Source organism: Boleophthalmus pectinirostris, unplaced genomic scaffold, assembly GCF_026225935.1.
Source record: "Boleophthalmus pectinirostris isolate CB_2022bp ecotype Guang Dong unplaced genomic scaffold, ASM2622593v1 HiC_scaffold_7, whole genome shotgun sequence".
Classification (NCBI taxonomy): domain Eukaryota; kingdom Metazoa; phylum Chordata; class Actinopteri; order Gobiiformes; family Gobiidae; genus Boleophthalmus; species Boleophthalmus pectinirostris.
The window spans coordinates 15,172,373-15,198,701 of NW_026571473.1; the positions used below are offsets into that span (position 1 = coordinate 15,172,373).

Sequence of the window (26,329 nt, forward strand, 5' to 3'; positions counted from 1 at the left end):
GCTCTTCAAGAAGTACTCTGCCTACTTTTACTACATGATTGTAAGTTTACTCCTACAGTTGCACTTAACAAAATTCCTCTCCTATGCTGTCACACAAGTCCACGCTAGGATTGTAAATATAGAAAAGCAAATATCAACACAAAAGAATGACTTAAAGGTGCACTGTGTAACTTTTTGGTTGGGGGTCCATCACCTGCTTGTTTTTAGAGATATGTCATTACTCTGCCTGGTATGTTCCACAGTATGACATTAAACAGCTCTACCTTACATTTATTCAATTACCACAGATCTGACTTGTAATTTGGTCTCATTTCCATGAAGATAGAAAGATTTAATACCATACTATGAAACATTCCAGACGAAGCAATCACATCTCCATGGAGAAAAACATTTGATGGACCCTCCACTAGAAAAGTTTCACAATGAACGTTGAAATACGATAAAATGTGACTTTTTGTGAACAGTTATAGAATTATCTTGAGTTTTATTGGAACTAGTGTAAGGGAAATCAGCTGGAAAGTCCCCCTGGCTGGAAGGTCCCCAAGCTGGAAAGTCCCCCTGAATTGTACCATTTATTAAATGAAGTTAGTTAATATATATATATATATATATATATATATATATATATATATATATATATATATATATATATATATACTATATATACATTTAAAAAAAAGCAACAAATTCTGTAGCTTTCCAAGTTTCTTGTGTTGCGCTGCTTACAAATTATCTTCATGGCAAGCAGGTAAGGAAATAATTAATATTTCTTCCCAAATCAACAGTTACAAATGCTTTAGGACATGGGGAACAAGAAAAAAAATATTTAAAATACGATTTCATACTAAACTTCTGCGAGCAAATGAGGACTATATTATATACTGAGAAAATATGTTCTGCTTCGGGAAGATCGGTAAATGACATAAACAAGGCCCGACATTTTGGTCTCGCTACATTCACATCTTCATTTCTTATGATATAGAATGCTGATTTTCTAACTCAAGCCATCACAGTGTGTGATGCGGCCAACTAAAGGCCGGCGAGATCATCCCCCCACAGCAGTGCTGCCCAAAAGAAAGGGGCGCCTGTAGGGAGAATGGGATGCTCAACCTGGACCTTTAAAGCCTGGGGGGACATTCGAGCCGGTATTCAGTGTAAGACCAGATAACATAAATAATGTGTATTCTTTTGTGTTGAAGATGATTTTCCATGATCATAGTGATATTGAAATAGACATCAGTTACCAGGCCTCTTCCATAGCATCGAAATCGAGTTTGCAATTTTAGCATCGTGACACTAGTCCAAGCACCAACTTAAGTAATTTAAGATGCTTCAGAGATTCCTGAATAAATTATTGTGAAGCGTCTACTTCCACTTCAATTGTTTAAACATTGGAACTAGCCTCACATCCATCACCCCAGAGTTATAATCATTTCTGAATAGATTTACAATTTCCTCATTGAAGATAACAAATGTTCTTGATTATGGTCAGCTCTGTAGGCGTTTTAAAAACCACTGAGAATGGGCTTGGGACCAGATTTCTGCAGCCTGTTTATTTCTCACAACGGAAAGTATTGCCTCAACGTTTTGCTATAAATGAAGCGTGCATGGCGTTATAAGCTATCCAGGAAAACCCCATGCATCTTTGTATTGTGCATGCCATTATTCATCCTGATGTATTTCTAAATTTGAAAAAAAAAAGAAAAAAAGTGTTGTGTGAATACATCAACGTGCACCGTCCGTGTATATATGCGTGAGATGCAGAGATGCCAGCTTCAGATTTCGCCATAAATGACTCAGCCAACTGCGACTGAAAAATGCAAACACGCCATAGAGATTCAGGTTCACCGTTGTGCCACACTCCTGCTTATGGAAATGTGCATCGCTCTGTCGGAGTTTTGCTATGTCTATTGCTGTGGTTATTTGTATTAGTAGAAGCGCGAATGGGAAGTGAGCCATAGTAATCGGACTGTCTATTTTGTTGTGTGTTTGTGCATAGGCTACACTGTGTATTACAACAGCTGTTCATTTGATTCTGCCTCACCCCATGCTTCCGTGGTGGCAGCAATACCTTGGCGTCTGTCAGGTTTGCAAATGCAAAATCGTGCAACTGCAGTCTAAGCAAGATACAAGTCATTTTGGATAGGACGATGTGTGCATGTAAAAAAAGGAAACAACATTTTCACAAAGTAATTAAAGGTGTAACATTTGTGGTGGAAGGCTCGACAAATGCTTTTCTCTGTGGAGATGTTATTGCTTTGTCTGAAATGTTTCACAGTAGTGTATTAACTTTTCTATCTATCTATCTAACCCAACCAATTTACAGGTCAGATCTGTGGAGAGGCAACCGTCCCACAGTCAGAATGCCTGTTTTTCTAGGTATTTTTGAGCTATGAAACCACCTGTAATTGAATAAACGTAAGGTATGTCATATTGTGGAACATTCCTGGCACCGCTTAACTTTTTTGATAAGTGCCTGACACTTGATTGTCTCCATGGAACTGTAATTGTAATTTTCCACAGTATGGCATTAATCAAGGTGGGGACTTGTAAGTCGTGACTTGGACTCAAGTCAGACTTCAGTCACTATTTTTAGGACATGAGACTGGACTTGATCAAATGAACTAAGACTTGGGACTCGACTTGGACTTGAAGGTCAGTGACCTGGGACCTGACTCAGACTTGAGGCAACTTGAGAAGCACTTTTAAATCTGAATCCTTTCTATTTTGACCATAATAATTCACACTAAGATCTTGTCAAGACATTTAAAAAGAAAAAAATAACTAAATTAATTTCTACAACTCTTATATACACTTTTTTAAGTACAATTTATTTTAAAAGTTTTATAAATTGCAAAAATCTAGGCTATATTTGTGACTTTGGTTTAAAGATGACTTGCACTTCACTTGGACTTATGGGCCAGTGACTCGAGACTCGACTTGGACTTGCCTGTATTTGACTTGGTCCCACCTCTGCTTGATACTGTTACTATTAGCGGGCGCACCTCTCCACTATCTGACCTATAACTTGAACAGATGGCACCTGGTTGTCTCCATGAAGATAGATAAAACTAATGCGACAGGGTGTAACATTTCAGCAAAGCAAAACCTATATCAGAATATATACAAAGTTGTAAGGTTAATGCACCTCTTTCTGATGTACGGAAGCAATATAGACTACACACAAGGTTAAGAAGAAAAAGACATAATAACATTTACAAAAATTAAGGCATGAATAAATCAAATATATATCTACAAAAAAGTACTTAAAGATGAAAGTCAAGTTATTATGGAAATCTGAAGATCCTAGTTCAGTGCTAAATAATCTCCTTTTGATGACAACTTTCACTCAAACTATAATTATTTGTGTTTTTGGTGAGTTACATCATTGTGCATCTCAGATTTATAGTTCAAAGTTGTACACAGTCTTTTCAAACTTTTGGAGAATACCGTATTTAAGTGTATTTGCAGAGATGAAACCGGGGTTAGCAAAGCAGATTTAAAAGCAGGAAAACAGATTGATTCCCAGCGTTGGGTGTGGTGGGCTGTGACGTAGGCAGTCTCCATAGATTTCAAGCAAAAAGAAGAAAGGGGAGAGGGGACAGAATGCATTCAATACAATTACAAAGCAGGACAGCAGATAAATGGGAATAAAAAGCCAAGGTAACAAAAGAGAAGTCCAGGATGGAGAGCTGGAGCACAGTGTCTGGTCTGCTGTAGTCTACTGATACGCCAGAAAGGGCATCTGAGGTGAAACATATGCCAAAACCAAAGTAATGATGACATAAAATACTTTGATAGATGTCTGTAATGGATATTTTCTTTTGTTTTTTTCTAACCCTACCCTAACATTCTTGAAGAACAGCTCATGAGACAATGTTGACGGAAGGGGCACTGACTAACTAAGATGAAAATGTGATATCAACTGGTAGACATGTCGTAAAGATTCCTGCTCAGATTCTAAATGATACTCAGATACTAAATGTACTAATTTGAACAGGTATTGATTGACATGGAGAAAAATATAGGGCACGAGATTTATTATTATCACTATTAAAATCAACTACTGAATTTGAAATGTTGGTTTTGTCACAAGTTAATTGAGTACATTTTAAAAAGGAAATTGTCTAAGATGTTCTGTTGTATAAAAAAATCTGCATTAAGGGAAATTGGTGATTATGTGTGCATTGGGAGGGGAGCATAAACATCGGGACAGTTTGCTCAATGGGAGACAGTATATTGTGCTGCCTGCTGCCGCTTACCTCACTTCTCTAATAGCAGGTTTGGGGCCATTGTGTGTGTGTGTCTGCAATGGCTGACTCAACACACAACAGCCAGTCACATGGGAAACCTCCTGTATACTTACATAATGCACACCCATCAAGATAAGTATTATTTAAACACAAAAACATAAGCAAAAAGGGGGTTGGGTAATGACACAGAGGTTCACACATACACAAATAAAATGGTGTTTGTTCACAAGGGGAGCGGCCTATAAAAGAGAAAGAGCGGGCACTGAATGAAAACCCTGGCTTTTTGAATGGGTAAGCTGCATTAGAAAAGGGCTTAGTAGCCAGCTTTCTGTTTGAATAGGCTCACTCTCCGCAAACACACAGTCAATCTAGCAGTATTCTCCCATGCACCACTATCTCTATAATACAGTCACCCAATTAAAATAACATGTGGTTTAATGGGCTTTGCTTAAAAAGGAAGAGATATGGAAACTGAGCACTTTGACATTTTAGTTTTTGTTCAAAGAGGAAAAAGACCAAGCTCTCATGTTGTATATGTAGACAGTCAATAAGCATTATTACCGGAAATTATACATGGCACTACAATGAGAAAATCATTTTAATCATTCATTCATCTAAGCCTGTCAACTGAACACATTTTCAAGTGTGATATATTGCTACATAAACTATCCCTAACAATAATATTGAAACTACACAACACTATAAAGCAGGACCATTTTTTCTTCTATCATGTATGACAACAAATCAGTGTAGTAGACTCTCCCATTTGTTGCGCACATTAGTAAGTGTATTCTGGAGAACTGGATTAGTTTTTTATTAACTAAATATAGAAACTACATACTATATACTAGGGATGCAACAATAACTGAAATATTGTGATATTGTATCGTCAAAAGTCTACCAATAATATCATGGGCTGTAACAATATATCTAATTACAAGTTCCTTTGCTTAAATGCATTGTTTTATAGTAGCAACAGCTTATAAACATAGGGAACTACATATCCCATGATTCATTTCCGTGCAGACAACATGAAGAAATATGTTTTTTACTTGAATTCTTGGGATTATGATGGAAATAATTCACACCAAAATATTGTCAGGGTATTTTTAAAGCAAAAAAAGTGTCCTATCTACAATTATATTAACTTCTCAATAAATACCGTACTGTGAGATGCATATCATGATAATATCGTACCAAGAGATTTTGATATCGTTACATCCCTACTACACACAAAAATACAAAGCTAGTATAGTCTGATACTGAATTGGAATGAACACAAGTGAGAGAAGTGTCTTTATGTCTATTACAGAATACATTATTAATCCGTGAAGTATGTTATTCTGACCTGGGCTTGACCTTTCCCATTTTATTTCTTTAACAGTTCATTTTAATAAGAATTCTTACTTAATAATGGAGGATGTTTCTACTCAGTGAAACTCGAGTGCACATGTTTAAATAAGCTTTAATCATGACTTTTCCCACATAGTTACCTGACACCAGTAATTTATAAAGACATTGCAGGGTAATTATGAAGTCAATTATCTCCAGCGGTCATGTTAATTTTCCAGGTATGCCCTCATTTACCTGAGAGGAGGATTAGGGGAAGTGTCTCAGAAGGAAGACAAAACGGCATTCGGGGACATGCACGTGGTGAGTAATTATGTCTTAGCCCCTTGACTAACCTCTGTTTAAAGAATAAGAGGGACCAGGTGACTTGAAATCATCCCCTACGGGCTGGCCAACTTCAAATCAGCCTGTTAGGAATGTGGAGAGCTTGTTACACTTTACCTGCGAGCGTGGTCATTAACCAGCGCGGTCAAACACATGAAAAGAACAAAGGGGGAAGCTATAGGGGAGCATCTTGGAGTCAGGAATGTAACCAGATCAGTTTTTTTTTTTTTTTTTTTTACTCGACACGCCCCTTTCGTTCGTTAACCGCCACGCAAATCACACAGGGATCGCATACACCAAAAAATGTCCGTCTTTGTAAGGTGACACGGAAAGCAGCGAGGAGTGGCGCATTTTGGAAAACAATTAAAATCGGAACATGAGAATCTCCAGATGCTAAGAATAAACAGATAGAGACAGATTGCCTGCATACCAGCTGTCATTATATCAAACACACAGTGAGATGGTTGGATTAGCCGCTTTTGTTGTTGGGCTTTTATTTACAAGAATTACGTGGTGACACAATGACATATAAATTGTATAGTGGGCGCTCCTGTTCCTGTCAAATGTATTCCTTCTCTGGACGCTAATGTTTTTTGTTTGTTTGTTTTGCTTTTTTTGTTTTGTTTTCGTTGCTTAGAAATTATCTTGGCATTTGTTTGGTACTCCATTACAAACACTGCTTTATAATTCTGATCTAACAGCAAAGAGATGGGACAATTTGGATAAGAATTTCAAAATGTAAAATGATTAATATTGCGCAAAGTCGACTTTTGTGAGCTTTAAGCCATGTTATAATGCTGTTACCTTCTCAAAAACATACCTGGAGTTATGTTGTGTAAACACTTATTATTAGTCTGTCTACAACTCCAATTGTCAAAATGCTTTGTTCCACCTTGTGGTGTCATGAAGCTGTAGTTATGATGAATGTTAACAGCTACCTTCTACTTTTACTTCAGTAGAGATGGGATATTCCATGGCTGAAATTATCCAAATGATTCTAGTCAAAGTGTATGGAGTTCAAACACACAATGGAGCACTTCCTGTATTACCACATGACATCACAAGGTAGAAAAGAGCATTTTCATCTTGAGAGAAGAAATCAGTCTAAATTTGCAAGATGTGTGTATTAAACATGTGCGAATGAAACAAAACCCAACTCCAGGTATGCTTGTGATGAGGAAATAACATTATAACATAGCTTTTAATAAATACTGTAATGTGGACCCTGTAAGAGAGGGTCAACGTTGTTAGCCTCCTTGTTCATTTTTCTAGATTTTCATCAAGATGATTTGTCTTTTTTGGATGTACAGAATGAGACTGCAATATTCTAAGAAGATTTTTTGAGAAAAAATAGTGTTCTGTTCAGTATTCAGTAGATAGTCTTAGGAGATATATTCAGGTGTCTCTAGTTACAGTTTTACCAAATCATTATTATACCAAATTTGTCCTGCTCTAGCATACCCCTTCACACAAATCTCCCTGGACCTGCATTCCTAATCGGCACCAAGTTAATTAATCTCACACTTGGCTGCGGTAATAACTTGACTTGTTAGACCTCCTCTGTGTAAATGGACTTCGCTCTTTAGCGGCTGAAAGCAACAGTAATGAAGCAGCAGTAGGCTCCACCACAGAACACAGCAGAGCCATCCATAAAAAGTGACATTGTCAGTGCCGGGAGGGCTATGTACCGGCTACATTTACAAGATCAGACTTGATTTTAACTGTGCGGTAGTAGTAGCAGTAGCAGTAGCAGCAGTAGTAGTAGCAGCAGTAGTAGTAGTAGTAGTAGCAGTAGTAGTAGTAGCAGTAGTAGTAGTAGTAGTAGTAGCAGTAGCAGTAGTAGTAGTAGTAGTAGTAGTAGTGGTAGTGGTGGTAGTAGTAGTAGTAGTAGTGGTGGTGATAGGAGCAGTAGTAGTAGTAGCAGTAGCAGTAGTAGCAGTAGTAGTAGTAGTAGTAGTAGTGGTGGTGGTGGTGGTGGTTATGGTGGTAGTAGTAGTAGTCGTAGTAGTAGTGGTAGTAGTAGTAGTAGTAGTGGTGGTGATAGGAGCAGTAGTAGTAGTAGCAGTAGTAGTAGTAGTAGTAGCAGTAATGGTGGTGGTAGTGGTAATAGTAGTAGTGGTGGTGGTAATAGTAGTAGTAGTAGTAGCATTGGTAGTAGGAGTAATAGTAGTAGTAATTGTAGCACTAGTAGTAATAATATTAGTAGCAGTAGCAGTTTGTACTAGGTGTAGTAGTAATGGTGGTAGTAGTGGTGGTAGTGGTGGTAGTAGTAGTAGTAGTAGTAGTAGTAGTAGTAGTAGCAGAAGCATTAGCAGTAGTAAGTTTAGTAGTAGTAGTAGTAGTAGTAGTAGTAGTAGTAGTAGTAGCAGCAGTAAGTAGTAGCACTTGTGGTTGTATTGTGTTCTGTCAAATCCAAAAGATTCCAGTGCTATATTTTGTAATTCTCTTCAGTGCCCCAACAGTGTAGACAGAGTCCAATATTTGAGATGGCACTGTAAATCCATTACCTCTCCTCAGCTCCGTATTATCTGGTCAATTCTCCAGGCCAGGGATCGAGCTCGTCCCTTGTCCTATTAAATATTAATGTCCTTAACCTATGGAGAACAGACCTGATCGCCAGTCACCGCACACTATCCCCGCTTTTGGCAATTAAGAGAAACCGACGGATGGACAGACAGACACCCAAAGCTGCTAAGGTCCATATGGCGGGGGGGGGTTTCACTGGCCCACTTCAATTACATAAAGACCTCTGTGCATTGGCATAACACAGTCAGGGCCCCAGACAGCAACAGCAAAGACAGAAGGAATAAATCATGTAGCGGTTAGCAGCTCTGGCCAACACACAAATGCACCATTATGAACGCACACACACACACACACACTCACACTACGCAACAGTATACACATGTGGACTTTTATCTTTATATCTAACCCACAGAGAGGCTTAGACTGGGTTTATTCCCCTAAGTAGAATGTCTCACTATCCCTAATCAGTATGTTTACATGCAGAGAACACTTGGACTATATCAAGGCTTGGCTAATGCCTCTTCAAAAACTCTCACAGTTTAGCGAAAAGAAAACTGAGAATCAAATGCATTTTTGTAGAACTATTTTTGTAATATGCCCAGAAAAATCTTTGTTAAATATATTGTTGTTATATTTTTTCATTTAAATATAGTAGTGCAAAGTAAAAGTATTAGTAACATTGGTGGCGGTAGTAATAGTAGTAGTACTAGTAGTTGTGGTAGTAGTAGTAGTGGTAATAGTAGTAGTAGAAAAAAATGAATTGTTGAATATATTATGTCACATTTTCCATTTAAATATTATTTAATGGAAAATTTGCATATACAATTTAAATAGATTATTATAAATTCAAAATTATAAAAAATAAATAAATAAAAATAAATAAATAAAGGTGACATAACAAATACTGTATTTCAACCATCTTAGTTTTATTATTATTATTATTTATTGTAATTAATTAATTTGTATTTGTCTTTATTTATTTATTCAGTTTTAAGAATTATATACAACACAAACAAAACCCCTCTCCACACTCAACACAAAAAACTATATTGTGTTTTATTTTATGTTTTATTTTATTTTTGTGTTATTATTTACCAAATCTAAAATAAAAATGGCTAATAGCATAACACTCAACTGACACACTAGCAAGCAGTAAAGAGACAAATAATTTGCGTCTACCCTGCAAGGTTCATTGACACATGACACGTCTGCCAAGAAGGATCCAACCCATCAACCCAAATGGACTGAAACATAATTTAACTGTTGATATCTAGTCCTCTGCTACTGTATTGTGCCCGTGTCATTCTTGCGGGACGTGTGGGAGGACTAAGGGCCAACTCTGGTTAATGTTTTATTCACTCATTTCATTGATGTGTAACTAATGCTGGCAGTTTGAAGGAGCAGGGTATCACCATTGACCCCCTCCCTCACCACAACTACCCACACACACACTCACACACACACACACACACACACGCAGACAGACGCGAGCTCTGGCCACAACGCTGCTGGGGACCTATTGATTTATGTCCTGACAAGGTGTGCAGGTCTGGTTCATCTGCACGTCCATTTGCTCCTTATGAGATTGTGAATTAGATGTAAGTAGTTTTGCTCCTGCACTGAGACAAAGGACGCCAAATGGAGATGTAGACGGCCAACAGGAGCAGAGGAGAGGTGACAAATTAGCACCAGCAAACCCCAGCGGTGTTTACATGTGTTTGTAGGTGGGCTCCCGGATTTCACACTTTGGGGTCAGACTACGAGAACTTCAACGCCTGGTCCCCGAAATTTAAAGCTCCTATATTCCACAAAATTGACGCTTGTGAGATTTAAGCTACGTTATAATGTTGTTACCTCCTCAAAAACATACCTGGAGTTGTGTTTTGTTTCATTCACACATTATTTGAGTAAAACTTTATTAGTCTGTCTGCTTCTCTAAAGCTCAAAATGCTCTGTTCCAACTTGTGATGTCATGAAGTGGTAGTTTTCAAGTTAGCTTCTTAACGCCAAATGTCACAAATATGCAACAAACCGTTTGGATTAAGATACAAGATGAGACTGCATTTACCCAGTGCCGGTAAGTGCATATGCAGGACCTTCCTAGGAACCTTTAGCAAGCACTTGTTTCTAGTTGTCGCAATTTGCAACTACCCAAATTTCTATATTTTATTTTATTTTATTTTTTTTGCTATTGTAAAATTAATAATCTCATCTACTTAAAGGCAAAAACACATACATTTATATAAATTCAGGCATTAATAGCTATCTTTTACATTGAAATTATCCTGATGATTCTAGTGAAGGTGTATAGAATTTAAAAATACAGTGGAGCACTTATTATTATTACCACATGACATCACAAAGTGCAACAGAGCGTTTTCCATTTGAGAGAAAAATCAGCCTAAATTTGCAAAATTTGTGTGTTAAACATGTGTAAATGAAACTAAACACAACTCCAGGTATGTTTGTGATGAGGAAACATTATAACATAGATCAGAAATTCGCGTAAGTAAATTATGCGTGTGATGTATTGTGGACCAAATTAAAAACAAAATGAAAGACCGTTACAATCATGGGGACATTTCAGGTTGTGAAGGTAAAAAATGATGATTGAAAGTAAATCGAAAGCACATGGATTTGTTTGGCCAGAGCTTTTTAGGGGTCAATGGTTAAAAAGGTCAGACGCTAGAAAGTCAATAGTAGGTCTATGGATTAGCCGCTGCTGATTTAACTTCCAATGTAAATTAGAATTCATCATAGCGGGCTAAAAATAGAGTGAATGATTTTGAGGAATTTGCTAGAGATTTCAGTTTTCTGGGGGAAAAAAACAATATTTAACTTTTTATGACTGACTCAAACTTTCACCACCCACCTGGCATACTGTGTTCTCCTGTAACATAGCTTGCAGCCAACATAGTTAAAAAATAACATTCCCAGTGTTTATGCCTAAACTCAACCATTAACAAAGGATCTGCTCAGGCCACTGGCAAGGAAGTCTGGAAGCAAAACAACTTTTCAACTGGAACATCCAAAAATACCGGCACTTCCCATTTATTCTCAGTGTTGAAATATATCCCGTAAAAATCAACCTTGACCCGTGGAAGGCGTGCAGGTGGTCCGGGCGAGCAGGTGGGGTCAGGAATGCCGCAGACAGGGTTAATTCTGACCTGGTTAGTCATCAGCCCTGACCCTGGAACAGCCCAAGTGGGTAGAATACAAATGAATCCCCCAGGGCTTCGAAACAGTAAATCTGAGTCTGTTTTTATGGCATTCAAGCCACACAGTACAAGGCCGTGGGGATGGGTTGAGTGACCCTGAGCGGTGACTTTAACAGTAAACGGGCAAACTGGTACACATATAGTAAAAAAAGGCGTATAATGTAACACGGTATGACATTAAACAGCTCTGCCTTACATTTATTCAATTACAGGTGGTTTTGTGGCTCAAAAATAGAAAAACAGGCATTCTGACTGTGAGCGGGGTTGCCTCTCCACAGATCTGACTCATAATCTCCATGAAGGTTTAATAACATACTGTAAAATATTTCAAATAAAGCAATAACACCCCACGGAGAAAAGCATTTGACGGACTCTCCGCCAGAGAAATCTAATTTGTCAGATGTTCTTCTCCGTGGAGATATTATTGCTTTGTCTGAAATGTTTTACAGTATGGTATTAAACCTTTCTATCATCATGGAGACCAAACCAGACCAAGTTACAGGTCAGATCTGTGGAGAATCAACCCTGCTCACAGTCAGTATGCCTGTTTTTCTAGGTATTTTTGAGCTATAAAACCTCCTGTACTTTAATAAATGTAAGATAGAGCTGTTTAATATCATATTGTGGAACATTCCAGGCAGAGCAATGACATATCCATAGAAACAAGCAGGTGATGACCCCCCCCCCACCAACCAAAAAGTTACATAGTGTGCCTTTAAACAATACAGCCTTTCAATCATTGCGGTTTGACACAATAGTCAAATTTCTTCCTCCAAAGTTTGAACTCCGCTCCAAACCTCATGCTTTTACTGACAGAGAACTGGCTGTAGTCCTCTTGATTCAAAAGATTAGAAATGAATGAATCTCGATCTCTATTAAAATTCAATTCATCACCCAGCCCTAACTGTAGTAAAAACATAAAATAGGATACTCCGAGCGAGTGTTGCCAAGCAGATAAATCCAAGCAGAAAAACCTCCGTCAGGGTCTCATTCATTACTAATAAGTGTTGAGACCCAAAACATCCATGCTGCTCTATTTTAGTCATAATGAACAGGTGAGGAATTACTTAGACAGCTCCAGATGGAAATTGATTTTTTTTAAGTGTTGTCTCATTATCCCAAGCGGGCCACTTTATCCAGCACTACAGAAAGCCAACACCATACGATGCAGCTTGTATAACGCCAAGGTCAACTGGGCGTTACTGGTCCGAACACAAGTTGGTGAACGTGGTCAAATTTGTATGGATTATCCCAAAGCAAGGCCATTCGTGAGGGACTAATTAGGAAGGACCAAGTGGGCTCCGGTATCGGTTAAAGCCAAGATTCATAAATAAGTAAGTGCGAGGGGCAGCTTGGGCGCTTAATTAACAAAGCGTGAAAAAAGGGCGTGAATCTCCAGAGACCCGAGCCCAATCCGAGTCCAAGGGATGGGCTCTTCGTAGCAACCCCGTCCATCTCGGGAGAATTGATTGATGGCCGGCCAAATTGATTCTCCAATCATCACCGGTCTTTTTAGTTTGGGCATCCCTGGAGATTTACAGAGGCCAAATGTGGCGCAGGAGGCATGGCTCTAGCTTCCCCTTCCTGACATTAGCGCTATAAACATTGAGCCCCCACACAGCCCCTCCATGTTGCAACTGCATGCGCTCCCATCTGGCCCGAGGTTACCTGACACCACTGGGTGTTCTGTGCTCACACTTTTGTGTATCTGCCAATTGTTTTCACACTCTGAGGTGGTGTGTCTCAGATATTTTAAACCTCGACACCTCAAGTTTCTCTGAGTTAGGATCCCACTGTTATCCAAGGCAGGAGATAGGGTTGCAGACTCCTACTTGGCTTTGATCTCTTAAAAAAAACAGTATATTTTTGACAAAGAACACTGCGACTGTAGCCAACTAAAGAAATTCTTGGTTGACTCAAGACATGGCTGGTGCATCCATTAACCAACTAAAAAGTGGGCGTGATTCGGCAAGCTCTCAAAACGATCTTAATCTCACGCAAAAACGACTTTGTATATGTGTAGTCAATGTAAACAGCGTCTTCATATGTGAAAAGGCAGATTTAACTGTTCAGCGACTCCCAAAACTCCTGCTAACTCATTCAAATTATTCTCCTTTCAGCTATAATGATCCATATAAGTCCTTCTAATAAAATAATAAGCCGAAGTTGACTAATAATTTGGTCATCGAAGACAAGGCAAGCTCTTAAAATGATCTCAATCTCACGCAAAAACTGCGATGCATTTGAAGTAAATGTAAACAGTATCTTAAGTGAAAAGGCAGCTTTAACTATTCAGTGACTTCCAAAACTCCTGCTAACTCACTCAGAGTATTCTCCTTTCAGCTATAATGGACCATGTAAATCCTTCTAATAAAACAATGACTTGACTAATCATTTGGTCATCGAAGATTCCGTTGACCGATAATGCGTCTAAGCCAACCATTAAGGGACTACAGTACAGTAAATAACACCAATACCGATTAGTATTTTTCTCTCTTTTTTTTAACCCAAAATCCACATTGGCCGGTGTTTAACATGGAAAGACATCTTAATCAGAGGAAATGATGCTCTGTTTTCCTGGCATGCTTCTGTGAGAAACATTACACTCCGGAGAGTCATTGTGACAGTCAAGGCCTTATCAAGCACTAGGCAACAACAAAGGCCCTCAGCGGTAAATAGCATCTGTCTCCTGGCTTTTTTATTGTGGCTGTTGAGGTTTTCCTATCAAAAGGGGCTGACGATAACAAGGACGGGATAAGAATACTTCAATTTGTGTAATCGCACAAAACTGGGGTTACAGGAGAGGGAGCTGGAGAACAGAATGCTAAACGAAATACACTATATGATGAAAGAGGATACGCCAGCAGTTAGAAGATGTGACTGGAAAGATTATAGGTGAAACAGACAAGGCCAAGGAGACTCCTGGGGCGGGGAAGAAGACAGAGTAAACAGCGTATAAATGGTTTCTTTCTTTGCTAACCTATTATTTTAAATTGTGGTTTTGTATGAAAGTTCAACTGTCTGCCAACCCAGAAATCCTACCAATATTGTTATGAATCCATGCACCCACTAAACTTCTAAACTCAGAAGTTCAGACGTCAATAAAGTCTCCAGTCCATTTGTAATTAATTCAGCCTTGAGACTGTATACGCTTCATTTCAAAACTTGTCAACGAAAATACACAGAACTTGTATTTCTTACTCAGTAGCCCAAAATATCATCCAAGTTTACAACACTGAAAAACTGATACCTTCTTTGACTTTGACACAGTAGGTATTGGAAGGGTGCGTAGAGAGATTTGGACGCATAAAGTACACAGCTCACCTAGAGCCAAATTGTAGAGGGTGAAACTGCGGAGTCGGTTGATACATCATGCAAAGATGTGCATTTCCTAGTTTCCGCTTGGCTAAATTCCACCAATCAGATTTATCTCAGCACCAAACTTCTCATTCATCCTAAAAGGGTCAAATCAAGGTCAGGTCTCATGCGCACGATTCCGACAGAAGACATCTTTCCTTCTTGATCTATTTTTTAATCCCTTCTTTTACTCTTTCATTTCAGTCCGCACATACACACTGCTGCTTGCGATATTTCTTTCAGACCAAACTAGATAAGAAATGTCTTTGAACTGGCTGTTTCAGGACCCTTCTCTCTTCCCTGTAAGCCCCCCCGCTGCTCTGCCGGGACACAGTCTGATCGATTGGCCCTGACAGCAGCCAACTGAATGGAACCAGCCTGATTGATTCATTAGCAGAGCGGCGTTAGAACTTAAAGAGTGGCTATTTTGTATGGGAAAGAGGTAATATGCGTGTGTGTGTGCCATGGCAGCTAGCATGTGTGTGTGGGAGAAGAGTTGAAAGGTCAAACTGGAATTTCCATAGGGCGTTACAGGGGAAGCGGGGGGCTGTTTATAGGCTGACTTGGCACAGAGGGAGGGGGTCAGCTGCGTATATTGTCCGACACTTTTCATCTGACTAGGTGCAATTAGTTGTTCATAGTCTTTTTTGTCAAGCCCCTGTTAAATCACGGCGAACAATTACCGTCTTGCTCGCGCAGATGTAGGATAAGAGCTTTTTGCATGCTTCATAGAGTGGAGTCATTTAAGGATTTGGCTATCGAGGAAATCTGAGGCAATATATAAATCTTGGCTATAGATAAGGATGGTAATTTGGGTTGGGAACATCTCTCAAACCATGCAATAATTGGTGCATTATCTTGTGCACAAACTAAATGGAAGATATTTTGTCAGGCTCAAATTGGAAAATGGTACAGCGGGACTGAAGCTATTGGCCAGGATTTTTCAACAATAATTGATTTTAAACAAAAACAAAAACTTATGCTATAGCGGCAGATATCTAAAAAAGGGTAATACAATCTGACTTGCGACTTTAAATAAGAGTATTAAGGTGACAATTCTGTAGTTTTGTCATTAATTTTACAATTCATATACTTGTTGAGAATATTGACACTAGTTGCTGGAACTTAAAGGTCCTAAAATTTACTCAACTCATCGAAAACTTACCCAGAGTTGTGTTTTATTTCATTCACACATATTTGAGTAACCTTTTAATATTAGTCTGTCTACATTTCTGAAACAATAAATGCTCTGTTTCATCTTGTGATATCATGAAGCATTAGTTTTCAACTTAACAGCTCCATTTGGCTTTTGTTTAGTGCGGTTTGGCAATTCCAGAAATTAAATTATCCAAATGACTGATGTGTGAAGGTGTATGGAGTTTAAAAACACAGTGGAACACTTCTTGTATTACCAAATGACATAACAAGATGGAACAGAGTGTTTTCTGTCAGAGAGAATTAAGCCTAAATATGCAGGATTTGTGTGTTAAACATGTGAGAATGAAACAAAAAACAACTCCAGGTATTTAACACAACTCATCAAAAATAGATCCGATCTGAAAATAGGACCTTTAAGTTATGGCATAGCCTACGAGACGCATTCCACTAAAAAAAAACTCCAAGCATCTATGCAGCACCTCCCATTCACAAATATTTTCAATGCATGCTCGTAACCTCTTGTGAAAACAGCCACACATGCTCTTCTTCACACCTCTCCAAAGTTCCAGAGGCACAGGTGTCTCATGGGCCATAAATACCAGTCCACACCTTCACATTTGGTCTTCTCACTGGCTGGCTTCCTTCCTGATGGCATATTATTATCCTCTAAATATTGCACTCAATTAGACATTAAAGTCACGACAATGTCATTTTAGCTCAGACTTTTAAACAAGAGCTCCCACACAGCTGGTGGTATCTCCCGGAGGCTGTCGCATCCAACCGTGGGGAATGTGTAAATATCAGGACAAAAGGTCATGTGTGATTGGTACTGCTGCCACTGAAAATGCTATGATGGATTCACTGCTAACTGGTTCAAAGTAACAAAGAAACACATACATTTATTTTAAAACTTTAGAAAATATATATTAGGTTTGTTTAGGTTTGGCGCCAATTTGGTGCAGTCAAGAGAAAAATGGCCGATGATGAATTCAAGTTTAAGATGCAAAATTTCTAGCCTGATTCATCAGCCGGTTTCCCTTCGTAGAAATCGTCTGACGGATATGTTCGCTCGACGGTACGTAGGTACTTTTTTTATTTAACCAATTGCTGCTATTTGGTCGTGACGTATGTAATGTGCCGCTAATGGGGCAAACTGGTATATTAAGCTTTTCCCAAATCCCGTAGGAAGAAGGACAATAACCTTACCCTTGATAAAATTCACCAAACATTCTCTTTGTTCCGGCATTAAATCCTCATTCTTGGGAATCGTTGCCAACACAGAATGTATGGCTCTTCGCTGACTGGCTGGTGCTGTGTTTAAACATTGATCTCATCCATGCTGACCAGAATAGTCAGTTTTATGCAATGATGTTTTTTATCAAGGACATTTTACATATATCTTGTAATGAAAAAATGGCAATTATGGCACTAATCACTGAAAACGCATAATCCAAAATTCATTATTGGGACACTGTGAACCATGTGTGCGCAATAAGAACTGGTAATGCAGTGTATCAATTTGGTCTAACTCTGCACAAAAACCTCCTTCCCACTTCCCCCTTTTGGCCCCCTGTATTTTCTCCTTTAACAAGACCCACTAAGTGCTCCAAACCAGGTGATACCACTGTTCTCTCCCCTCCAGGCACTCGGTTTTACACCAGCATCCAGTCACGAGGCAGTCGTAACTGGCTAGTACCACGAAGACAAAAAAAAAATATCAAAGCGCTCCGTTAGCCCCATCAGCTCAAGGCTTGTTACAACAATCTGTAACTTATAAAGATGAGGGTGGAGGGACCAAATTGATCTCGTCCCTTACAAATTCCACAGGTCAAAACCATTTGCGCTCAAGATATGTATATGATCACTGCAGACCTATTAAATTTCCAAGATTTCACTGTTGGTATAAAAAGTTGTCAATTCTAACCATGGCTGGCAGTATTTCGGTGAAGCTGTTTAGATGTTTACGCATTTCAATGAGCCACGGAGAGTCAAACAGTTGGACTCTTTAAATATACACATGCCCAAATTGGTTATTTTTATTTGCTGGGGGAATAGTTTGATCCCTGGAGTTTTATTGTGTTCGAAAAACTATTGTTAAAAACGGAAATGGCTGGCCTTGGGAGTCAGTGAAACTACGCAAGGACATGTCAAATGCATTTAAAGAATAATAGCTTGTTAATAGCTGTGCTCAGTAGATTAATTTTACAATACTACATTCACTTAAGATTTAATTTGGAATATATGAGGAGTATTAAGAAGTATGGCTCAGTTAACCAGTCAAAAAAGTGTCATTGTAAGTTGTAGTGTTCACCTAATTTGGCCTAGTTTAACTTCTATAGATCAAACGCCATGAAATAAACAAATAAATAAATACTGTACTCTTAATGGGGAAAAGATCTACACCGGATAGACCCCACTGTACTCGAGACCTATTCCCCTCTCTCTTGCTCTTTCTGGCTGGCTGGGTTCACACAGCAGCAGCATGTGTGCAGCAGGGGGCAGGCCTAGACACATTGGATCTCTGCTTTTCCCTCCCTCTCTTTCCGTCTTTTTCTTCTCCCCTGTTCCTCCACTCCACTATGAGACCCCGAGTTGCCATCTCACAAGACCCCTGTGTCAGACGCCAAGCTGACCTGCTCACACGCACCGGCCCATGTGTACGGAAAACACACCACGCACACACACTGAACACGCGGAGAAGGGACCGGCCTCATTCTGACTGTAACGCTCGTCTGGGTTTTCATAAAAGTAAATAAAACATATGAGAAGGGATTTGTAGTTTGGGATTTGATTCTTAAATGTGTCTTAGGTTGCTACTGTAATTCAAAAGCTCTCTCCATTCAGTGTTTGGGCTTTGGGCCAGCGAAAAAGTGCATTGTATTCGCATATGATAAAAAGGCACACACATTCTCAGACTCAGTCATTGCGCTTTTAGATTTCTGAAAATGAATTATAATGTTAGCTCAATGTGAATTTGTAGTATTTTAGTAAAGTATAGTAACTGGTATAATTCTAGTTCCTTTAAGTAAAATATTTGTCACTTTCAGCTCAGTTCATTTCACTTTTCGTTCATTCAGAATTTCAAGGATAGTGATAAAGATTGCAGTTCGTTTTGCGTGTGTTTTATGATGTAGTATTTCGTCATTTGAATTAATATTGCCAACATACCAACGTCAATATACTTTTGATAGTACTTTTCAGGCTGGATGTCAAAAATACTGTATAAAACTTATGTATGTACTATTCACGGATCTTAACTACCGCTTGCTTCTGTGCGCTCTGGTCTGGTGGAACATGGCTGCTGCTCGCCGTCATGTGAAATTCCAGCTCGTTGAATATGTCTGTGCCACCGTTTGGGCCATAAACCAAGCGAAGGTGCCGGAGAGGCGTCCTGCAGGCATGTCTGTTAAGTCAGTCATTGCTCCCCGTTCTGTTCTGTTCTGGGTCTGCCCTTATATTTCAGAGTTAATGCCACAACGCTGCTTTCCCCACATTTCATCTCACCAGGCACTCAACATGTCGTCATCTGCTGCCCCGTGTCCTCAGCCTATAAGAAGTTACTGTGCATCTGTTCAAAATGGCTGTCTATAGGGCCAGTGACTGTGGCCTACATTTTAGGTCAACCATCTGCCACCACTGCAAAATAGTACTGAGAAAGAATAAAGAAAGAATATATTTGATCTTATGTTAAAAGATACACAAAGACATAATTAGTTTTGATTGTGCATATATTACTTTTTATATTATATTAATTATTACAGTTAATTTACTTACTCTTTTTTAATTTTTTTTTTTTAAGTGAAGCAAATATGTGGCCATGAGTGCCAAATATGGTTATTCTAAATTAAATATAAAAAAAAAAAAAAAAAAAAAAAGTTCCTCACTTTATGTTATAATATTTTGGCTCATAAAATTACACATCAGCTGGGCTTAAAAATATATATTGCAGGTATTATATGTACTTTTTGTTACACTTTTGAGATTTATATCCACAATTAGCCACACAATTAAAAAAAAAATACATTTCCTTATTTAAGAAGCGTCAAGACTAAATAACCCTGTTCAGATTTTTATTCATTAACAAAACAATTGAAATGGTTTCAAAACACAAACTAATTAGTTTGAATACGCCAGTGTGTTTTTGACGACCTCAGCGAGTTTCATTTGTACCATGACTTTGCTTTTCTATTGCAAATTGAGCGTCTCTTTAGCGCAGTTTCCCCCTCTCAATGCTGAGTGTAATTGCCACCATAGGATCGCTAATGGCGTCTTTTGTCACCGCAATTGTGACCTTAAGTACATTTGCCCAGTGATTTGCCTGCGAATTTATGCAGAGGAGCTCCTGGAGTTAACTTTACGCACGGTTATGTGAGGGCGGCATTGTGAGCGACTGAGAGGGGCTCGGGCCACACAAGCTGCTGCTGCTGCGCTCATAAATAACGCCTGGCACATGAAGGCCTGCTGCCCCGACCAAACGGACACATGGCCCGGCGACGAGTAATAGGAATTCAGCTAGACTTAACCTACTACAACAGTATACGGGCTTCTTGGCTGTCATTTTCCTGACTTCATGTTGCTTCATAGATCTGACAATTACACTAAATAGCCATCTTACTCCTGGATGAGATTATTTAACATTGCTTGTGATTTTACAGGAGAGCTGTACCGTACCAAACGAAACACACGATCAAACGGATATATACTAGGCAGTAGGCTATATCATCATCTTGCATTACAGCTCGATACAAAGGGTGGTTAGGTTTAATGAGCAAGTTGCCAACTGCAAAACGCAAGAGACAGGAAAACTCCTATAGAGGTGTGATCTCACCCACATAAAAAACAGAAATATGCCAGCTATTCCACAATCTCCACTTATAGAAAGGAAGAAAGGAGAGAGGGCACAGCACTCAAGGGGGAATCCTTTGCCTATAGGCACAAACGCTATTCGATAGAAGGCGTAGTGAATAAACAGCATCAACTTTAAAACGGACCTGATACTTAATTATGCAAATCTATAATATCTCAATCTTTTATCCTTAATAGTGTCACAGTATAATGGCCTCTATGTTTATCATAATAAATAATTGGTAGTTTTCATCTTTGCGTCAGGCAAAGTGGCCCTGTTACGCGCCACTGTCATCGGCTCAATTTGACTTGAACCACTGAGACAAGCTGAAGTTCAATGGCTCTGAATAAGGAGCTGTTTCTATAGATTAGTGTTAGAAAAATTGGGCCTAACTGAAAAAAGTGTATATTTCATAATTTATTATATACTACGTAGGTAAAAAGTATGACATACAAATAATTTAATATCTTGTTTATACCTGGCGAAAACATAAAACAGCTGATAAATACACGGTACAAGAGTTGCGAGGAATCCATGCACAGTTAAAGGGGTGCGTAATGGTGCTCTTATGAATAAAATATAAGGTAAAGGCATACACTGTCACGTGGTATAGCCAAATAGAAGTTTGTAAAATACAATTCATGTGTATAGAAAAAAAGAAAATGAAAAAATATATATATATTTAATTAAACAAAAACTTTGTCAGAAGTTCTCTTGGGCTATTATCACCCGGATGGAGAGATACGAGCAGGCCAAGGAAATTGCACACGACAATTTACTATGTTCAAGCGAACACACAAAAGTATGAAACCTTCAAAAAACGAACCAAAACTCCATACAACTTTTTCAGACTACTGAAAACTTGGACACATTTTTGGGGCAGACGAACACCACAGGACAGAGCGCACACGTCACACGCAACACTCAAAACGGGCTATTGCCTTTTCACTGGGCCTGTCTCTACACATCACATTTACGCACAGGGACCCTCCATTTGGCCAGGTTTAGTGGCTGTTTCCCGGCTGGGGTGCGCTGACCTTTGGGGCAATGTGAGAGAAACTGATTTTCTAGAAACCAAAACCTGATGGAAAAAGTCGAGAATTTAACACACAGCTGGCCAATAAAATATGTATCTTCTAATTTGAGACAACTTGTTATATGATTGTAGTTTGTTTTATGTGCTTCTGGGGTCATCTAGAAAAGGATATTGGTCAAGTTTTAATAGTTCGCCTTGTTATCTGAAGATAAGGAACAAAACAAGCCCTTTGATTAGATAAGGGCAAGATTATTTTAACTTCCACCGTGAGTGTATGTTTTGACACCCCAGAGCGGACAGGGGAAGCGACAGTGCGGTTCGACTGAAAAACAGTTAAAACCAAAATGTTGATTCAGGACCTCACGAAGCCACGATCGCGCCCCGTCTCCCCAAGGAAAGGCGCAAAACTACAAACTCCCGTCTCATGTCAAGTCAACTCACTGAAAGCTGTTACACTGATCCTTGTTGAAGAAAAAATAAAATAAAATAAAATAAATGACAACAGTCCCGCCAGTCTTTTAATAATATCCCAAAAGCCTAACTGAAAAGTTCGACCTGACCCACTGTCTTACATTACACTATCTCACTTGAAAGTTTCCAAGCTTCAAAATTACGTTATCTATGACAGACAGCGATTCCAAACGACAATATGCACAACTCGCTCCGGGAAAAGGCACGATGAAACAGTTCTGGGCCAAAGGCACATTGTCCCAGTTTTCATTTGGCATCACCACGTTAGACTCTACTCGACAGTAGACACAATTTGAGATCTATTCACTCACCCCTAAAGAATTAAAGATATTTAAGACAAATTTGATGTTGGAGAAGAAATATTCGTCCTACAGTAGGCCTACATGTTACAAATCAGACGGCTTCAAAAGCACTGAAGGCTCAGCCACTTGTGCGTAGATTTTATGTAAATCCGTAGCAACAATCTACATCACCTCACTGTTTAAAATGCATATATTTTAGTTTACACTTTGCAATAACGATTCGTTTTTTTAAAAACATTAATCTAATGTTTATGTGACTTGTTCAACTGTGAGTATAGAACATGACCAAAGGCCACGAAGTCGAGTGAGACTAAAATACACGAGGCCGAGTAGCTATAGTGGCTCTGGGGTCGGGACTCCCCGATGAGTCCGGTACGGAGTTCCACTAATTTCCTCCCAAGTGTCAGGAAGAAAGGCAATCCACAAGTACCTACCATTGAAATGTATGAGTTCTGTTGAACGCGCACACTGAAAGCTACACTTGGTGTACTGAGAATGACAGCGAGCGTATCGCTGAAAAACTCTCCTAAAACCACAAGTATCTATACTAGTAGAAATTAAAAAGAATAAATAAATATATAATACAATAATGCTGTACAGAGGCGTAATTGAACTGCTAAACTGTTAATTAAACTGTTTTGTGCGACAGTGCGAATTTTGGCATGCGCCTCACCCTCCATGAAACACTCGCCTCTGTGTAGGATACTGGGCATAGAAATGTTGCATAGAAATACTGTAAACTACTATCTTACCTTCTACAGCGGACACCGCGGGCAGCAGGAAGCTGCATAAAAGCAGAAAGTAATCCATTGTCATAAAGCGAGCCGCACGGACATGTAAATAGAGCCAGCACATAAGAGTAGGGAATACAATCCTCAGGCTGATCCGTCTCCCCAAACAGCCCACAAGTGCTGCCCGAGTCCCGCTGGTGTGTCCCACCGCTGTGTCAGTCCCCCAGCTCCAGCCCCATTCACCTCGCTCTGAGTGTCCCAGGTGAAAATAAACCCGACAGCGTGAAAAGAAGCTGCCTCTCTGCCTTTTCACTGCGCTCCAATGTGTCACTTTAAAGCGCACACTGTATGGGGTGTATGGAGGGCCCCCAGTCCCGTTCACGCAGCCGTAGTCCAGGTTGTGGTAATCATCCAGGAGAATATTCCCACTCGTGCCTCCGTAAGAACGATCCTTCAGAGTTTGTGGTCAGAGCGCACGCAGAGACGGTCGCGTATGGACAAGGCAGACCATGTTGTAGTCCGTAGAGCAAGTTATTCCAGTGAAGCAACACTCGAGCCAAGCGTGGTTCAGATAGTGCGTAGCTTCAAGTGTGGATAGGTGTAATTCCCTGAGCGAATGAGTCCTTAGTGTATGTCTTCTGTTGCTGCTGTGGAGAGCCGTCCGCTTCGCTCGGCGTGGTGCGTTGGAATGAAGCACACGGCGGCGCAACGGGAAGCGAGGAAAGGAGAGAGAGGGAGCGCACGGCCAGGGAGGAGGGGTTATCTCGGAGCAGCTGCTATGCAAAACATGTCCACCTTGACTGTCATTTACACACACGTTCATGATTAAAATAAAGCACACTCATTTATCACATGACGTGGATAAAAGCATATAGCCTACTTTTGACGGTGCAATTTGCAATTACCTATTGAAATTAACTGCCTTTTGCCAGAGCTACAAGAAGCAAAACAACTCAAAGCTCCGATGTATGTAAAGTTATTTTTATGTCATACTACCTGCTGAAAAACCTATAGAGTGTATATGATGCGTTCAGCGTGAATCTTATTCTTAATTTCATTCCTCGCAGCTTTGAGGTCTACAATTCGAGCTCCGAGTGCAAGCGCAGTGATGGACACACAGCGCCTCCTTGCGGATCAATTCTAATCCAAAGTGTATGAGTAGTTTACAGTTTATTTTTTTAGCCTACTTTTTCAGTTTTTCTCATGTATCATTTAGTGCGTTATCCTCCCCGAGTTTGTTCCTACATTGTCGATTTTATGCATGAACATTATCCAATGAAAGTATTCATTAAAAGGGAATTAATGAAGTGGATTTTTATTTGGTACAAAAACGTCACCCCTTGTACATGGAGCTACTTTTCCTGACCTGAAGCGCGAATTAAAATGTGAAAATCAGTTTTTATGGCTATTGACTGCTCGTAATCATTTCACACGTCTCAGTATCACCGTTATTGCTTTGTTGGTACTTCTACTACTACTACTACTACTACTACTACTACTACTACTACTACTACTACTACTACTACTACTACTACTACTACTAATAATAATAATAATAATAATAATAATAATGATAATAATAATAAAGTTGCTAATAACCTGATAGGCCTATTAGAAGTAGAGTGTTAGTAGTTTCATGTGCCTGTAGCTCGGGATGTAGATCATATTTCAGAGCGTATAAGTGACTGCTCGTCTCGTTAATATGATTCAAGTCAAGGCCTGTGCGCTCGGACCGTCAGTCTAGAAATAGGTTAGTGCATACGCATGTTGAGGTATAACAAATAATATTCAGACGTATTAAGGATATCAGCCTCAGTCAAAAAGGTTAAAGGTTGTTAAAAGCTGAAAGAGGGGTAATTTCCTGTCAGCAGACTAACGCTAATGTCACCACGTGATCTACGTACGCGCACCTTTTTCACATGTGAGTGATCCCCCTCCTGTCATAAATTTAAAAAAAGTACAATAAAACTTTACAATCTCCATTTGGCTAAATTGAAACAAGACAACAACTGCTTTTGTAAATTTGTTAGAGTTTTATGTCCATGGGTTATATTTTTAAATTATATGTTAAATCAATAAGGGGAAGTTTATTTATGTATTTATTTGATAAATAAAACAAGAAGTAAAGCCTACACATTTTAAATCTAACTAATGTATTCAGTTTTATTTTGTTTCTTGCGCTATGCCAGCTTCATCCAATGGCACTCAAAAAACAACCATGAACACAGCTGCAACTCCTCTGGACTCGTACACTTAAGATCACTTACATTGAGGGATTACTTTCAAGTGTGATATTACACAATATTTTTTTTTAATCCAGTGATGGTTATTAATAAAACTTCTAAATGACTCCTGTGTCCAAAATCCTGTACTGGCAAGTGGCAAAAGCAACAGTGTGCAGGGCAAACCTGTGAAACACCAATGTTATTAACTGGATAAAGCAGTGTTTTACAGCTACGGTTGGGTTTCTACAAAACCTATAGCACAGGTTTATTTCTTTCCTGTTGTTTTATAGTGCGAGTCATTTGGGTCCTGTTTGACTGGTGAACGCTTCCTGTCTATGAATGGCACAGTAAAACCATGCAGCCGTTTTGTACTGACTTTTGTGAGTTAGGATTAGAAGCAACAGAGAATACAGAGAGTTTGGGTGAGGTGTCTATTATTCTGTTTTACTCAGATCTAAAAGTGAAGGCACTGCCAGTCAAACCAGTTCAATTCATGTAAGTGGTCTACATATTTCATCCCACAGCACTTTTC

At 39.2% G+C, this 26,329-nt stretch overlaps 1 protein-coding gene across 8 annotated transcripts in view; it reads right to left on the reverse strand.

Moving 5' to 3' along the window:
* The window catches only part of LOC110160222 (ephrin type-B receptor 3), a 65,116-nt gene extending 40,874 nt beyond the window's left edge, over positions 1 to 24,242 (reverse strand). For all 8 annotated transcript variants that reach the window (XM_020924863.2, XM_020924862.2, XM_055164828.1 and 5 more), the window contains exon 1: positions 23,594 to 24,242. In XM_020924863.2, the coding sequence (XP_020780522.1) occupies positions 23,594 to 23,696 (103 nt within the window). In that variant the 5' untranslated portion in view covers positions 23,697 to 24,242. The remainder of the gene's footprint in view (positions 1 to 23,593) is intronic.
* Between the last annotated feature and the right edge of the window lie 2,087 nt (positions 24,243 to 26,329).